This window comes from Phodopus roborovskii, unplaced genomic scaffold, assembly GCF_943737965.1.
Source record: "Phodopus roborovskii unplaced genomic scaffold, PHOROB, whole genome shotgun sequence".
NCBI lineage: Eukaryota > Metazoa > Chordata > Mammalia > Rodentia > Cricetidae > Phodopus > Phodopus roborovskii.
This window is the reverse complement of record NW_026125059.1, coordinates 9,881,843-9,899,752: the sequence shown is the minus strand read 5'-3', so window position 1 is coordinate 9,899,752 and position 17,910 is coordinate 9,881,843. Positions and strand designations below refer to the sequence as shown.

Genomic DNA, 17,910 nt, shown 5'->3' with positions numbered 1-17,910 from the left:
GACACCAAGGGACCACCACCACCCACCCCAACCCCCCCCCCAGCCAAGAAAAGTCTGAATCCACAAGTTCCCAGTCCTTAGCATCTGAATGCCCAGGGGGGCCCCATCAGGATGAAGAGTATAAATATATCATAGATCATCCTCCATAGACCCTGTCTCAAAAACAAAGTAAGCAAACAAAACTGTCCTAAAGGTGGCCTATTTAGTGAGTTCTAGGCCAGACTGGATACATGAGATTTTTTTTTAAAGTGTGCCTGTGAGAGAGAGATAGACAGAGAGGAAAAGAGTACACTCACAGGCTCAGCAAGCAAAGCACTTTTGCCACTTTTGATAACCTGAGTTCAATCCCCAGATCCCACTAGTATGAAGGACAGAGTCTGAATCCCACATCCCACTAGTATGAAGGACAGAGTCTGAACGTGGCATTTCAGCCTCCACAAGCACACACTCACGGGCAAACACACACAAAAAATGCAAAATGAATACACCCAAGGTAACCCAGCACCTGAAGAATGACAACCGAGGTTCACATGAAAACAGGTGCCAAGCCCCACACCCCAGTCCAGGATGGACCTAACCACATGTATTTCTGACTGTTAAGAACCAGGGCAATGCTTTGCAAACGGAACGTAGCAGAAAAACTTTTACACACAAACCTGGTGGGGAAAGAGAAAAAAAAAAAAAAAAAAAAACATTCAAAATTTATTTTCAGACAGACAGTATCAGCAGGTAAAACTACAGCGTAGTCCACACATTCATTCACAGGGCGGGAGAAAGCCACGGCTGGTGTGTTCTCTGTAACAACATCCACTTCACGGTGTGAACAGCTGAACAGGCTAACCAGCAAAACTTTTTTCACAGGGTTCACTCAACAATCCCAGAAGGAAAGGCACAACTTGGCAAAAAAAAAAAAAAAAAAAAAAGTTTTGGATCCTAAAATCAGGTGCAACAACAAAGAGGAAACGGGTGGGTGGGTTTCCACCCTCAATTTGGCAATGACATTCATTCCGTGGGGCAGGAAGAAGTCTACCCAGGAGCTAGAGAATCGAGTCCCTCCTCCCTCGTTAAACCATCAGAACACTGTCACAACAGCTGCTCAAAATTATCATACGTACATAAATGTAATAATTAAAAAAAAAAAAAAAAAGCACAGAACCAGCCACGGAGACATCTTGAACAGATGCCGCCCTTCTCGCCATATTAACTCTTAGGTTTTAAGACCTGGGAATACTTTGCGGTCACAAAATAGCAAAATAGAGACTTTTTTTTTTTTTTTGGTTACAAAAATAAAAATAAATGAGGTAGATAAATAAGCCCTCGCATCCAAGACTTGCCTGTCTCAACACTATAACCTTCATAACGGCAGAGGGTGGTGTGAAAATCTTCACGACTTGGGATAAGGAAATGGAAATAACAGGAAGGGGACATGACTTAACATTCGGAGCAGCAACAAGACTGGCCTGGCCCTGCTTGGAGTTTCTCCCTAAGGAGGAGCATGCAGTCCCACAATGCAGTAGGTACTGCAGAATCACGAGAAAAATCACCTGAGATGCCTGCCGCTCCGGTGCCTGTCCACTCCAAGGTCTAGGAAAAAGGTGGTTTGTGGGAGACTGGGGGTGGGGGGCTCTAAAGCTGTTTAAATGGACAGCAGGGGTAAGTGGGCTCCCTGGGGACCAGGGGCAGTTTGTGGGCATCCTACAAAAAGATTTAAGGGAGGGGGCTAATTGGACCACCTTAGTTTTCTGAGGTTTCTTTTCTTCCTTTCTCTTAAGGTACATTCAAAAACAGAAGATGAACACAGGGTTGGGAGGCATATAAACCAGGTCCCACAAAGATGTCCATTTACCCGCATGAGTCAGCATGGGAGTACACAGTACTCTCACGGGATTGAGGTGAGGTCATTTCCACTGTGGTCCAATTTGCCCCCAACTGTTTCACTTTGAAACAGGTGAGTCAGTCTTTGGAAACAGCCAGGAGGTCACACAAACAGTTAGTCTTCAAAACCTGATTCTTTCCAAAATGTCTGTTTTGGATTTTTTTTTTTGGGGGGGGGGTTGTTTTTCTATTTTCCTTTTTTTTTTTTTTGTTTTTCCTTTTTTTTTTTTTTTTTTTTTTTTTTTTTTTGGAACACAGCATAGCAACAATCAAGATTGTAGGGCTGCCCACAACTGCAGTCAGACAAGTAAACATCACTTGCATTTCAGGAAAAGGCAGGAACAACGAAGTCCTCAGCTAACTGCGACCTTGTTTTCCTCCAGAAAGTGAGGGAACCGGTGATTGGCCACACCATCGGGAACAGCAGGCTTCTCCACGGTCCCGCTCGCTGCAGCAGACTGAGAACCGTTGAGCTTGGAAAGCGTGGCATTGCTCACGACAGAGCTGGCCCCCAGCGACACCGGCAGGGTGGGGATGCCTCCACTCTGGATCACAGAGATCTCGTTGGTCTTCATGGCCAGACCCCCATTGAGGACGCTGGTGTACTGGTTCCATGTGGCGGGGTCCACACTCACCGTGGGGGACAGGAGTTCCTTGGGAAAGACCTCAGGCACTCTCTTTCCCTCTGCACTCAGGACAGCCATGGGGTTCTCTATAGCCAGCTTCCTGCCCCTACGGGCGGAGTTATTGTTGGCCCCATGGGTCATGTAGTGTACCTGTTGTGGGGACAGCAAAGTTTTTCATCAGACACGTGGGCCCACACCTCCGCACACATCATCCAAGCATAATAGGCATATCCTTTTTCTTAGAGATTGCACAAGCTTGAGAGGTAGGCGGTCCTGGAGTTCAAGGGCAACCTAGGCTACATAGTGAGACCTTGTGTCAATAAGCCAGAAAAGAACCAATTCAGGTGTTGGGATGGTCTGTAGGTGTATCAGGAAAGGGCAGAGAGGACGGTCTAGCCATCTTTGGCCAGCATCTCTACCAACACCAGTAAGGGAAAAGGTTACTCTTCAGAGGCATCTGTCTAGCCATTCTTGGGTACATTTACATAAATGCCTGACACATCAGATGTCATTGCATTGCACTCACAAACCTGCTACGGACCAGAATGTCACACTTAACTGAGTAACAGTGGAGCAGCAAGCAGCTGGTCCACACGGAGAGAGTCAGTGTTGTTTTTTTTTTTTGGTAGTGCAGGAGAAAACAGAGACCCCTGAATGAAACCAGGGTCTCCAACACAGAACTGAAATGAACTTGGGTCCTCTGCAAGAATGGCCAATGCTCTTTAGCCCTGAGTTATCTCGATTATTGGGGGTTACAGGTATGACTCACCACACTTGGGACTAGAGAGATGGGCCTGAGTTCAACTCCAGAACCAGAACCATGGGAGTTCAGAAATAAATTACCTGATTGATGACATTCTTCTGATCTTTATTAGAACAAGGCACAGACGTGGTACACACAAACATGCAGGCAAAACACTTGTACCCACAAAGGAAGTGAGCTAGGAGGTAAGGTGGCTCAGTTATAATCCCATCAGTCAGAAGGATTCTGAGATTAAGCCCATCTAGGCTACATGAGACACAAAGTGATTATGCATGGTGGTACATGCTTGTAATCCCAGCAGAGACAGGAGAATCCCCTAGTTCAAGGCCAGCTGAAACCCTGTCTTAGGAAAAAACAACAAAAGGAAGGAAGGAAGAAAGGAAACACACACACACACACACACACACACAAAAACCAAAGACCCGGGCTGATAGAACTCAGTCAACAGGGTGCTAACCCAACAATCACAAGACTCTGGGTTCCATCCTCAGCAAGACACTGAAACTAAGCTAGAACTAGGTTTGGTGGCACCTGTGTCACACTAGCAGTCGGGATGTACCAGCAAGGTCATGAGCTCAATCAAGTTCATATCAGTGATTTTGAAGTCCCAAAACAAAAAGCTTCAGGACCTGGCTGAGATACAGCTCTATTCTACTTCTTTTTCTTCTCGGGGTTTTTTGTTGTTATTTGTTTGTTTGTCTTTGTTTTTAAGGGGTGATGATGGGGGATGACTACAGGATCTGTGTAGGTCTGGCTGTCTTGTGTAGACTAGGCTGGCCTCAGAGATGCGCTTGCCTCTACCTCCCTGGAGTATAAACAACACAGGGACTACAATAGGTTTCTTCCTGTTTTTTTTAGTTAGCGGTGCTGTGGCTGGAGCCCAGAGTCAGGGTCTCACTATGTAGTCTTAATGGGCGGGGAACTTACTATGTAAACCAGGTGGCCTCCAACTCAAGAGAATGCTTCTGCCTCTGGGCCCAGGGTACCATAAACTAATGGATGTTTTTTATCCACAGAGCTGTCTGTCACACACCAAATCAGTGCCCATCAACACCCAGCAAAACCCACCTTCAGATTGCCTTTAGTGGTGAAGGCTCGCCCACAGATGTTACAGACAAAGGGCTTTTCTCCTGTGTGAGTCCGCTCATGGATCTGAAGGGCACTGGCAGATGAGAAGTTCTTTCCACATCGTGTACAGCAGTGTTGCTTGGCCTGTCGGCGAGGCTGTGCTGCTAGCAAAGGTGTCATGCTTGAGGACATGCTGGAAGAGGGTCCCATAAAGGTGCCAGGAACTTCAACTTTGACATAGGTGGGCTGTGTGCGGATATACGTTGATGGGATGCCAGTGCGAGCTAACATGGAGAGGAGAAAGAGACAAACTTTTATCATCTAATACCCAACTCACTGTCTGCAGCAAATCCCCAGCATCAGTAGTAGCTTATGGAAATGACCTGTTTCTAATCACCCCTTTGAGGGGGTCTCTCATGGATCTATCGTCAGCAAGTGGCCTAGGCTATCAGCCAGTGAGCTTAGATTAGAGACCTGTCTGTCTTCCACCGGTCAACAGCAGTGACTGACAAACACACCTCAACATGCCTCGACTTTCATGGAGACCAGAACTCAGACTGTGAGTGTAATCAATGTAGGTGTTTAATCACCAACCTGACCACTTTTGAGTTCTTACTGACACAGAAAATAAAACACTTAGGAAAATTTGCCTTTTTTAATGGTACGGATAACATGGACATATGTTTGCAGATAACATCAACATCTCGGAATAAGAGGTCTCCATCAAGGTTAGGCTCATCATCTCAGTTACTTGTTTGGGAGGTAGAGGCAGGAGGGTCCCAGTTCAAGGATCGCCTTAAACTGTAGAATGAATTCAAGCAGGCATCCTTCCCAAACCCCTGGGGGGAAAAAAAAGAAAGCCAGTCATAGTGGGCGGAATACTCCTTCAACCCCAGCACATAAGGGGCGAGGAGGCAGGCTGATCAAGTTTGCAGTTAGCCTGGTCTACATACCGAAGGATGGAGGCTAGGGGACTCTTGACAGGTGAAAGATGTCCTAGGCTGAGATCCCAGCACCACAATAAAGTCTCCTTCGCCCCACATCTAGGCATTTTCTGTGACTCTAGTGAGGTGCTCTGGAGCAATGCACACCTTAAACCAATGCATCGAACAAAAGGTATTGTCTTTCAGATGTGAACACTGTGTTTCATAGCAGGACCTCAATTCCAAGCAAATGACTGCTTGATTTTTGTGGCCCAAACAGTGCCTACTTCCCCAAACACACCTAACCTAGGCGGTCAAAAAAAACAAAAACAAAACCAACACCCATGCTGTCCACACTCAACCTGCATGACCCATGACTGGCAGTCATCAGCTTCCTCTACCCACCATCACAGAACAGCTAACTGCCCTACAGAAACTGTCAGGTCACACTCAGGTTCAACCCAGGCTCCTTTTCTGGTGACCTTGAGCCCACAAGGGACATTAAGTGAAAATCCAAAGCTTCATCACCTTCCGTGTCAATGCGGCAGCTCTCGATACCCTCGGCCTTGTTCACCTCGGGAGACCGGGACTTGACGCTTTCTGCTTGGCTATTGGCAGGGGACACTGCCTGGAAGCACATGGTTTCCATGGTATCTGGGCTTCGGCTCCGACACTCTTGGTCACCCACAAGTGAGGACGAGTCATTGGTCAAGCAGTTGTCACTCTCCACTGAGCCATTTTCTCGACTGCTCTGCCGCTGCAGGCCCAGAGGGGGAGGAACCCCTTTCCCTTGAGTATCCAGGGAGGACATCACGGAAAAGCCCAGAGCAGGTGACACCAGGTGGGTGCTGGGAACTGATGTGGAGACCTTTGAGGAGCCAGCGGGCACATCCTGAGAGGAGGCGTCATCCGCTTCCATCCTCTCCACGGTGTCTTCCTGGCAGACGGCATTGGCACCGCCAGGCTCACTGATGACCATGGGCTCCGCACCCGTAAAGTCACAGGGACTCTCCGGCAGGGGCGTGTTAGGGATCTGGCCACCCATGTGCATTCGGATATGTTGCTGTAACATGACAGCGTTGGTGAACTTCTTCTGGCAGATGGGGCACGAGTGTTGTGTTTTCACAGCTGTGTTGGTTCGGTGAACCCCCAGGTGCGTCTTCAGGTTGCCTTTGGTGGAGAAGGCCCGGCCACAAATCTTGCACTGGAACGGTCTCTCCCCGGTGTGGGTCCGGTAATGCATCTTGAGGGAACTCTGGCAGCTGAGTACTCGATGACAAATGAGACACTCATTGGGGTCTGCGGTGGTCTTGTCAATGTTCTCCACAAGCTGCTGCAGTTTCAGGGTCTCTGATCCTGATTCCGGGGTCCCACTCCCCTGGAGGCCCCCAACCCTTGGGGGATTATGCACGAGCCCCACCCCAAGTAGCGGAACTCCCACCTCGCTTTCTGGAGAAGGCCCTGGCTGCATGTCGATGGGCAGGGAGCCACCCGTGAGGTCCTTGGGGTTAGGCCCCGAAGTGAGCTTTTGAGGTAGCCCTACGGGAGGGGCTCCCGTGACATGGACGGGCTCGGTGTCTACAGAGAGACTTGATTCATCTACAGGGGCGGGGACAGAGAGCGCATAGGGGGAGCCGGTGCCTGCTGCCGCTTTGTCCTGGAATTCGGCAAACAGCTGGGGATTTGCCTTCACCTGAGGGTGTCGATGGAAGTGTACCTTGAGGTTGCCCTTGGTGGTGAATCGGTGACCACAGACAGAGCACACGTAAGGTCTCTCTCCAGTGTGGGAGCGGAGGTGGATCTGCAGGGAACTATCGGTCCCGAAAACCTTGCTACAGTACTTACACTTGTGCTTGCTGAGGACGGCCTCGTCCTTGGCCTTGACATCCATCGCAGTTGCAGAGACGTTTTGGGGCTTCCCCTTTCCTTTCTTGGATGGGTCGAGTGCCACGGGAGAGAAGGGACTCTGAAGGAGCACAGAGCCCGGGGTCTGAGGTAGCAGGGCATTTGGGAGGCGAGACATGAAATTGGGGAGAACCCGAGTCCCATCAGGCTTCAAGGTGAAGGGCGTAAACCCCGAGGACAGTGAGCCTGCAGTAGAGGGGACACTGGCGTGAGGTAGCTTGGTTTGTTTCAAGGCATCTAGAGACAGCGCCGGGTTTGAGGATTTCTGGCTGAGCAGGGCCACGGCAGCAGACACCTGCTGGGATATGGACACTTGCTGAGACACGTGGTTGCTTAAGGCCTTCAGCGTGTCTGCGCCTGCCACTCCAGAGTGGAGGGCGTGTGCAGCCCACATGTTCACCTGGACCCGGATTTGTTCAGTGAGTTGGATCTGCTGAAGCTGCTGCTGCTGCAGACACAGGATCTGCTCCAGGACCCATGGGATGCTGTGGGCAGCTGGCACAGGAGACGCAGGGGCCGCCTCCACACTCCGCTGGTTCACTGCTACCCTGGTACCCCGGAGCGCCTGCAGAGTCACGTTGGTGTTCGCCACTTTGCCTTTGGGTAAGTAGCTTATGTCCTGGGGTGTGGGTGGCAGGTTAGCCTCTGTCTTTAAGTACAGGATGGGGTCCATGCCCAGCTTTTCCTTCAAGTCCCCTGAGCTGCTGCTGTTGTCCTGGTGACTGTCCTTACTGCTTAGGCTGTCCGGCTGGTGGCTCAGAGCAGCTCTGGGGAAGTCCTCTGAAGGCACTGGCCCCTCACTGTCGTTCATAATGAGGACCGGAGGATTTTTAGTGCAATTTTTCTTGTGTTCCATGAACTCGGAGAGGCTGAAGAACTCAGCGCAACACTTGTCGCAGATGTGAGTCTCCTCCCGCCGAGGGCGCTTCACCAGGGCCATGTCCTCTGTCACTTCATCGCCACTCCCCGGGGAGTTCACTGCAGCACCTGTGCAAAGAGAGAAAAAGGTAAGCACTGCGTGTGCCCTGAAAAGGGTCGTGGAGTGACTAACAGACAGGTCTGTGTAAGGGACACAAAGTCAGTCCCTACAGCCTGAATGACCTCCCTGGAAGACACCATGCTCATAACCCATGCCTGTCCTGCACATGGCTTTATGTGGAGTCTATAGAGTGTCACATAGCCCAGGTAGCTCCAAGACTGCTTTGTAGCTGAGGGTGGCTTTGAACTCCTAACAACCCTCACCTCAACTTCCAGAATGTTTGGATTAGCAGAGTCTGGACAGGCTCTTTGGCAAAGGTCAGGCTGGGTCTTAAACTTAAAATCACTCTAAGAGGAAGAAACCAGTGGACAGTCATAGAGGGGACTCGTGAAGGACCAAGGCAGAGATGAAGTCAAGGGGCTTCACCAGGAACCGCTGCTAAAAACCATCCACAGGAACCTTATCAGTTCCCCAGAGCCTACAGAAGGAACCCTGTCACCTCAATTCAGACCTTCCACATCCATGAGATCCAATCAACTGCTGTTACCCAGTAGTAGTTATCTGCAGAAATATAGGATATACAGCTGCTTATTTTATTATAGGACCGGATCTTACTTTGTACTCCAGGTTAGCATTGAAATCACAGCAATTCCACCTAGGCCTCCCAAGTGTTAAGAGTATAGCCAGGGCCACTACTAGACCAACAGAGGGCAGTCAATCCTGAGGACATTGGAACTGGGTCAAATTTTACCTGATCTCCTCCTCCATGACCTAAGCAAAATGGAACATCGTAAATCACACTCAAACCAGGCGATGAGTATCTATCTACAAGTTTAAAGGTGCTGCCAAGACAACATCAATCTCTCCCAGATGACAAAAGTTTCAAGGTGCCAAGAGAACACCAATCTGTCTCAGATAAAAAAGTTTTAAAGGTGCTGCCAAGGCTCCATGTCTGTGAGTTCGAGGCCTGGCCTACAGAGCAAGGTCCAGGACAGCCAGGGTGTTACACAGAGAAAACCTGTCTTGAAAAGCCCCCCCCCAAAAAAAAAGGAAGGGAGGGAGGGAAGGAGGGAGGGAAGAAGGGAGGGAGGGAGGGAGGGAGGGAGGGAGGAAGGGAGGGAGGGAGCCCAGCACCTCACTACTCCATCTGCTACCAATCAACTCCTAAGACAATAATACAGAAGATTCAAGTTAGGACTGACTCTTCTACCTGGTGTTCTGAGAGTCTCGAATACACCAGTCTAAAGAGATGGCTCATTGGCTAAGAACACTGGCTGTTGCTGCACTGGACACAAGTTCACTTCCCAGCACCCACATGATGTCACACAACTGTCTACAACTCCAGTTCCAGGGTACCTCATGCCCGCCTCTCATCTTTGGTACATGCGCAGATGTGCGTGGGAAAGCCCTTACAATGTGATTCAGTTAGTCCCTAGTGACTTCAAGTCATGCAAGCATTACTCAGCAGTTCTTACTGCAGTGGGAAGGGGGCGCTAAGGCACCCCGTGTTAGGTCTTTCCCTGGTGTGTCCAGTGATGACAACACCCTTTTCTCTCAGCAACACAGGGAAGTCTAGGAGACAAAGGCTCCTGCTGACCAGGAAGCCATGGAAGAACACTCTAAAAGGGCAGGGGCAGATCCATCTGTAAGGTACAGCCCACCAGGCCAGTAAGGGCCAAGTAGGGAGACACTACTCTCTTCTCTCTGAAAAAGTGAAAGGAGAGGGGAAAAAAAAAAGCCCAGCACAAATAAAAGTCATGTGACTGTACGCTCCAGGGATACCAACACTTAAGAGGCAGAGAATGAGAAGTTCAAGGTCATTGTTAGCTGCAGATACAGGACACCCAGTATGAAAGGAAAAACTAAGAAAATGTTAAGTGGTGGCAACCAGGGCTGTGACACTGAAAATCCTGTCTCAAAAAACACACGCAAGTAAAGCAAAAGATCTTTCTAAAAGCTTCCTCTGGGGAGAACAGGTTCAGGGAGAAAGGTAGCCACATGCACAGACACACGGCTGACAATCTACCTTTACCCTGACTCAGCAACTGCAGTATTCGGTCACAGCAACACCAACAGCTCTTCCAAGTTTCCAATTAAATAAATGAAAAGTACACCAAAAAATAAAAAAAAAAAAAACACTTAAGACTCCCTACTGCACCACTCATGACTCATGGTGATATTGAGCGCCCCCTCGCGAGAAAGCTACCCAAAAATAACTTTTGTCTTCTCTAGGAGAAACCCACAAGAGTTTTCCTTGTTTGTTTAGTTTTGGATTTTAGAGACAGGATTTCTGTGTGGCCCTGGCTGTCCTGGAACTCGCTCTGAAGACCAGGCTGGCCTCAAACTCAGAGATCCACCTGCCTGTATGCCAGACGTTTTACTGTTGTTTGAACTGGAGTCTCAAAACTGAAGTTTCTGCCTCAACCAAGATTATAAGCGTATCTCAGCACTTCAGACTTTGCCCAAGCATTTTAAGGAAAGAAAGGAATTTTTCTTAAGGCAGGCTGGGCAGAGTGAGGGTGTGTAAAGACAGGAAAGTGGAAGGAAATACTGCCTCACACACAGGGTCTGTCTGGGAGCCTGGGATAGAAAACTGTAACCTGGCTGTCCTGGAACTTGCACTGTAGACCGAGAACTCAGAGATCTCCACCTGTGTCTGCCTCCTAAGTACAGGGGAAATTGGCACCAACTAGGGTGCAGCATCCATTCTGCCCCCACACACATACACACACTCAATCTAGAAACCAGTAATGCCCCTGCACAGACCATTACATTCCACTTTCTCCTGAGATGGGTCAAGTGTCCGACAGCCCTCCAAGGCTGTGTGCCCAGATGACCTCAGAACCTCTGATCTCCAGCTTCCAGCTCCATAGTGCTCAGCTAGAATGAAAGCAAGCCATACCACATCTACTCAGCTTTTCTGAAAGGCACAACACAGCCTCATGCATGATGGGCAAGCATTCTATCAAGTGGACCACAGCCCACCTCTCTTTAAAAGGCCAAAGCACAGCAGGTGGTGGTGGCGCCTTTAATCCCTGCACTCAGGTAGGAAGCAGAGACGGGGGTCTACATACAAAGCCAGTTCCAGACAGCCAGAGCTGTTACATAGAGAAACCCTGTCTCAAGGAGGAAAAAAAAAAAGCCACAGCATTCTCCAACCACAGCCACACCATACTATACATACTACTTAACCAGGCCACCTTTGTAGTCAGGTAATTGAAGTACCTTTGAACCCATTTCCCAGATGCAGATACTAAGGCTTAGCAAGAATTAAATAACCAGATTTACTCCTTAAAACGGTTCATCCATTTCTCACTTAATTGCTTCATCCCTCATGAAATGTTAGCAACAAGGGACCTCAAGCATACCAAGAACCAGACTCTTCCAATTCTCAAACAGGCAGCCTTAAATTTTGTTTTGATACAGGTACAGCTATGTAGCCTTGGCTGTCTTCAAACTCACTAAGTAGCTCAGGCTGACCTCAAATTCCTGGCAAGCCTCCTGCCTCAGCTTCCCAAGTACAAGTAGACTGAGTAAGGCAGCAGTCTTAACCTGCAACCCATTAAACTTACCCAAGATTTACAATCAGGCTTGTAAGGAACGTTATATAATATTAACATCACCTAAGACCATCAAAACCAGAAACTACAAATGTTATCATGAAGTGCCAGGGCTCTTGCACTTTCTGAATAACTGGGGCAGTTGACTGGCAGACGGATACCAGACCTGCCATTTTATCAATAACGGGGTACACACTACTACAATGTTCCCCTAGTACCAGTAAAGGGGCTGGAGACAAAGCTGGGAGCTCAGATCCTGTCTGTTATTAACAGCTCACCCTCTGGTATGACCCCCAACCCCCACACTGGGTATTGAGCCCAAGCCCTCAACACCAGCTAGGGGAGGGCTCTCCCACTGAGCAGTATCTCCAACCCCCAAACTTTAATCTCCGGGGATTTAGCAAACCCACATGCAATGCAAATACTATGTAAATAGTTCTCAGACTGCATTGTTTTAGGGGTGAAATCGCCAGGAACAATAGCCTGCGCAGGGTCATCTTTGTCATTTTTTAAGAGCCTTGGGGGGTTGGGGAGAGATAAGGGCTAAATGTTTGCTGGTCCACTGTACTTTGTTCCCTAGAATTCTGTGCACTCTCAGCATTCGGCAGAGAAGGGATCTATGGCACAAAAGGTTAAGCACCTCTGCTCCAGAAGGATCCACCAGTTGCAAGTGATTTACAGCCAGGATGCCAACTGCCTTCACTGTATACACAAGGCCCAAAGCCAGCTCCTTCCAGCCTGGCTGCTCACTGCACCAGCAACATCCCACTTAAAAACTTCAGCCACTGTTTGCTTAGGCAGTAAAAAAAACAATACCTCATCCATACCACCATCGGCAACTGGTATTTGCCAAGGAGTAAGAGGACCCTGTTAGGAACAATTGCTGGCTATGCTTAAGTTAGCCTGAAGGGGAGGAGAGCCAAAGTCCACAGGGATAGCGCCAGCAAGCAGGGCCTCCATCCCCCACCCCGAATTTTAGGAATGTTATCTCTTCAGCATCTAGTTATCCAGTAAGTTGGAAGAATGCAGTAAACCCAGCAGGGGTCTTAGATTCAATCTTGGCCAGATGGATGGAAAACATGCTTACTATTGTATAGGAAGAAAGCTAATCAAGCAGGAGGCCAATCCCTGGCCTGAGACACTCTGTTAAAAAATAAAAATCTGTGAATCTCGATAAAAGCCTGGCGACTCCGGCTTTCCTTATCTGTTACTGGGCCTGTATTAGAAGAATGACAATATACAGCTTACCTAAGGCACACAGTATCTTAGGCCCAGCCCTACCTCCAGGATAAGTGCTTACTAAAAAACAAAAAGGAATTATGTCTCTGGGTATTATTGACCCAGCTGTGAGGCTTTGTTTTTTTTTTTTTTTTTTTTTTTAAATCGGGTTCATATACCAAGCCTTGAAATCTACGTGTAAAGGTCGAATTTGACCTGATAGTAAGTCTCTCCTTAACCAAAAACCCCACGAAAACTTAGAGCAGTCATGGATCAAAGTTCAGGGATCCCAAGGACAAGTGGAATGTCTCAGTGGGTGAAAGATGGTCGCCACATCTGGGATGGACCAGCCTCAGCCACCTTCCAGCCCCCCACATGCACATTGTGGCAGCATACAAATTTAAAAAATTCAGCCAGGCGTTGGTGGCCTTTAAACCCAGCAGAGGCAGACGGGTTTCTGTGACTTGGGAGTCCATTCAGCCTGATCTACAGAGCGAGTTCCAAGACAGGTTCCAAAGCAATGAGAAAGCCTGCCTCCGAAAAACCAAAAAAGGAAAATAAATAAAACCACAAAACAAAATTTTAAAAACTCAATTCATTTTAAGGGCAAAAGGCTCAGAATAAAACTTGTCCAAGTAAGGGATGCCCTGTCACCTCCTGCCACAACTGGAATAAGCTGAATGCTCCAAGACAGAGCAGAGCTTTCTATACCTGGAAGGAAGGAGTAAGGCTGTCTCCAGCCTGTCTCCCAAGGCTTTAACATGTTCAGGTGTGTTTGTTACAAAAAAAAAAAAAATAAAGTGCAGATTAAAGTGAAAATGGTGAGTAACCTCCTGAATGCATTTCCTATTCATTTTGTTTCAAACCAGGTGGCCCGGAGAGAAATGAACGGGAATTATTTTACTTCTGAGTTGTTTCCCAGGGGTCCCACAGCTTCTACAGGCAATTTGAGACAGTCAAAGGGGGGCTGGTTTTGGCGGCAGATGCTTCCAATCCCAGTAGTTGCAGAGACATGAGCATGGAAACACTGGAAGAAGCCCGGATGGTTACGATAACACAAAGCATAGCTACAGACAGGCCCTGTAGGAGGAAACATAAAGAGGAAAATGACCAAACCAAGTCAGCTTCAAGCACTAACCAGGGCCACCTCCACTGCTCCAGGACCATCAACAAACACCCCCAGGTATTCAAGGAGGGTTAAAGTCAAGTCGGAGGAGACTGACGGGGTTCAAATAGATGCCCATGTAAAAAGTCAGGTGTGGCTGCACACGCCTGGTAACCTCGGTGCCATGGATGGGCAGGAGGATTACTGGGCTTGCTGGATGCCAACTTAACTCCTGGTTCAGTGATGATTATGATTATGCCGGGCGTTGGTGGCAGAGGCAGGCGAATCTCTTGAGTTTGAGGCCAGCCTGGTCTACAGAGCGAGTTCCAGGACAGGCTCCAATCAAAAGCAATACAAAGAAACCCTGTCTGGAACAAAAAAAAAGTCAGTTGGAGGAAAGGAAAACTGACCAGGCCATGTCACTCTGGGAGCAACCATTAACTTTGCAGTGAGTAAAGTAACAATAAGGTCTTGAAGGGTCCAAGCCTAGGGTCTGGGACACACAGTATTTTTCTATTTCTAGAACTAGGAAAAACATCTCGAACAAAGCTAACCGATCACACTCCCAACATACATCATGCTTCTATAGCTGGCTGGGTGGGGGTGGGCTGTTCCACCAGGCTACACCCAGAATAGATTGCTGACCCTCTCTTACCAAATCTTGCCAAAATCCTTTCCCCCAAACTATCATTTGAGACTTTATATCCAAAAGGCAGAAATTCGAAACTTACCATGCCCCCGACGCCCAAAATGGTCCTTCGGCACCCTTCTTAGATGGGAGCCTGCCAACACCCCATCACAAATGACAAAAGTATCGTTTACTGGCGGCTGGGCACCTCTGAGGGTGAGGGAATGCATTTTACATGCAATTTAATGAATAAAAAAGGTCGTGTGCAAATTACAGCCCCTCCCCCCCCTTTGGGGAACTCTAATTCGCTTGAAACCTTAACTAAAGCCAGGGCAGGCAAGCTAAATTACTAAAAACCTGGGAATCGTAATAGCTGGAGGTTGTAATCCAGTTTAGCACAAAGGGCATTTGGAACTCTTTTGAGAAAATGCTAATTTTCCTTTAAGTACTGTGAGCCCTCTCTCCTCGACCACCTGCGGATTTTTTGATCTGCTAATTATTGCCCGGATTTCATTTTCCTAGCTCAAAAACTTCATTCTCCAACGGACTGACCAAGAGGCACCCAAAATGCTTCTCGATGAAGATTATAATCATCATCTATCGATACTGAGACTGATCCCAAAATACAGTCACTGTGAAAAAAGTTCTTCTCAAAGGCAACAAGTGAGGGGTCCGCAAATATATTCTAAGAATTCTTGGCACAGACTCCCAAACACAAATGGCGACGGGGAAGGTAGGAACCCTGCAGAGGTCCCCCGGGAGCGGATCTCCGGGCCCAGCTTGCCTCACTCACCAGGTGTGTGCCCCGGTCCGCACATGACCCGTCTCCAGAGGGCGCCAGCGCGCTTAGCCCGGCTCGGACCGCGGGTGATCCGCAGAGAACGCTTCCCAAACCGCGGTGGCAGCGCGCGCCCAGCAGCGTCAGGACGCAGCCAGGTTAAAGCGCCACTCCAGCCAACGGAGATTTCGGAAGCCCTTCTTTAGCATGCTACCCCTCCACGCCCGGGAGAAAGTCAACCACCATCTAAAAACAAAAATCCACACTAGTGTGCGCTCACCCCAAATAGAGGGGGATGGGAGGTCAGCACAGGACCAGGGGAGGGGTCAGGGCCGGGAACTCGCCCCTCCTCTCCCGAGGAAGCAGGCGGGCTTAGGGTTAACCCTTTTGTTCCAGGTGGACCAGGCGACCCAGCCTTTCCACGACTCACCCCCCCTAACACACACACACCAGCTTCCATGGCCAAGGCACAAAGAGTCCATCCCAGACGCAGAGCCCTATAATGTGGGATGCTCCGACGCCCCAAAACTCACATCCGCTCCCTGGACCAATTAACGACCTCCCATTTGCCCTGAGATGGTAAAAATACAATGTGGTGGAGAGCCACTGAACTCTTGATAAAACTTGGGAAGTTGCGGAAGAGTAGGACCGCACTCCCGGGAAGCGGGAGCGACCTGAGTTGAGCGCGCAGAGTCCGCTGCTACCGTGCACCGCCCACCAAACGCGGAGAGCTGGAATCGGGCGGGAGGCCCGGGAACCCCCTCCCCCACGTTCCCAATTTCTCCGGCGACAGTCCGGCGGGCCGGGGTGAGGGGCTGCTGGAGACCGGCTGGGAAGGCGCTCGCCCGCAGCTCACGGCCGCGCCGAGGTCCTGAACTTCGCGGAGGCGCGGGCCGGGTCAACCGCAGCCCGACCTCTCCCCTTTCACCTCCCGGGCGTGTGCAGAGCAGTGCCGCCCGAGGGATCCGTGCAAACTAAATAAATATATAAAGCAGCGAGGGTGCGCTCCGACGGGGGTGACAATGCACCCGCCACCGGGCCCCGGCCGGCACCCTCCCGCTGGCCGCGGTTATTTTTAGATAGTCGGAAATCAAAGATGGCTGGAGGTCAGGCCCCGAAAGGTTAGGGCGAGGATCGGCGGCAGGCGGCGTAGCCCCGGGGGAGAGGCGGAAAGCAGAAAAAAAAAAAGCAAACGAAATATGTAGAATTACAAAAAAAAATTTAAAGCCCCCAAAGGGAACTAAACCGAGGAACCTTCCCCCGCCCTCTGTGCTGCGCGGGTGGCCCGCACCCCCGCCTGGGGGTGGGGAGGTCGCGCCCCCTCCCCCCACTCGGCCTGGGAGGGGCGCGTGCAACAGATCGCCCCCCCCTCGGGGGTCCCCAGAGGTGCGCCCCTCCCCCCGAGGCCCCCAAAGGGGTGGCAGAGAGGGTGGGAAGACTTGGGGGTCTCTTTCTTTTAAAAGCGGCGCCACCAGAGACAGGGGGGAAGAGGGAAGCCTAAGTTACCGGGGTGAGGGGTGCTCGTGTATCGAAGCGAGGGAAACCAATTATCGGACTGAAGACAGGGAAGGCAAGCTGAAGGGAGAGGCAGAGGGGAAACGGGGCGCCAACTTTACAGTAAGAATGAGAGAACTGGGGGAAACTTTAATGGGGGGGCGGCGATGAGGCTACCTCCGTCCCTCTCTCCGCCTCTCCTTTCCCGGAACGGACTCCAAAAGCCCTGTTCCAGAATCTGCTCCCGGAACCCGCGCCCTCGAGGGACGCACGGCGGTGCTGGGAGCGCCCTCCCGGGACGCACGGACAGACGGGCGCACGGACGGGGCCGCAACCGCACTCACCCGGTTCCTCCGCCGCCGGCGCCTCTGCGAGGTCGGGGCTCGGCTGCTGCTGCGGCTGCTCGCCCTGGCCCTCCTCCGAGTTGATGTGCTGGGGCTTCGCCTGCTTGCGCCTCGACATGGTGCGCGCATCGGGGCGCCGGGAAGAGCCCTGGTGACTTGCCACCAATTCCTGGAGTTAGGAAATTTTACCCCCCTTCGGCCGGAACGCGCATGTCCCAGTAATTATTATTATCAATAATGCATTGCGATTTATCATGAGCCCTGACAGCTGATTGGCCTGGGTCCAAGACCTCAGAGATCATTTAAATAAGCCCTCATTGATCAGGGAGGGGCGAGGCATGCTGGGCCTTGTAGTCCGGTCCTACATGTGACAAAGGCGTGTTCATCAGGGAAGCGTAGCTAATTAGCATCCGGGCTCAGATTGGCCGGGGCGTGGACCGACTCGGAGGGGACCATCCTCGCGGCCACTATCCGAGTGCTGGGACGAGAGAAGAAAAAGCCGGGAAATCGGTTTATTGAAAGCCAGGGCCGGACATGAAAGTTCTAGAACCGATGTATCATGGTAATGCTCTCAAAAAAAAAAAAAAAAAAAAAAACATGCTTTAGTAATTGGCGTGGTTGATAACTACCAGCTGAAAAAGAGG

At 50.1% G+C, this 17,910-nt stretch overlaps 1 protein-coding gene across 1 annotated transcript; it reads right to left on the bottom strand.

Moving 5' to 3' along the window:
• Positions 1-2,228: 2,228 nt before the first annotated feature.
• On the bottom strand, positions 2,229-17,447 carry Sall4 (spalt like transcription factor 4). The gene is made up of 4 exons (XM_051185680.1): positions 17,258-17,447; positions 5,784-8,147; positions 4,333-4,616; positions 2,229-2,651 (listed from the first exon to the last, which is right to left on the bottom strand). Exons 1-4 carry the CDS (start codon positions 17,382-17,384, stop codon positions 2,229-2,231), a joined length of 3,198 nt encoding a protein of 1,065 aa, XP_051041637.1. The 5' UTR covers positions 17,385-17,447.
• Between the last annotated feature and the right edge of the window lie 463 nt (positions 17,448-17,910).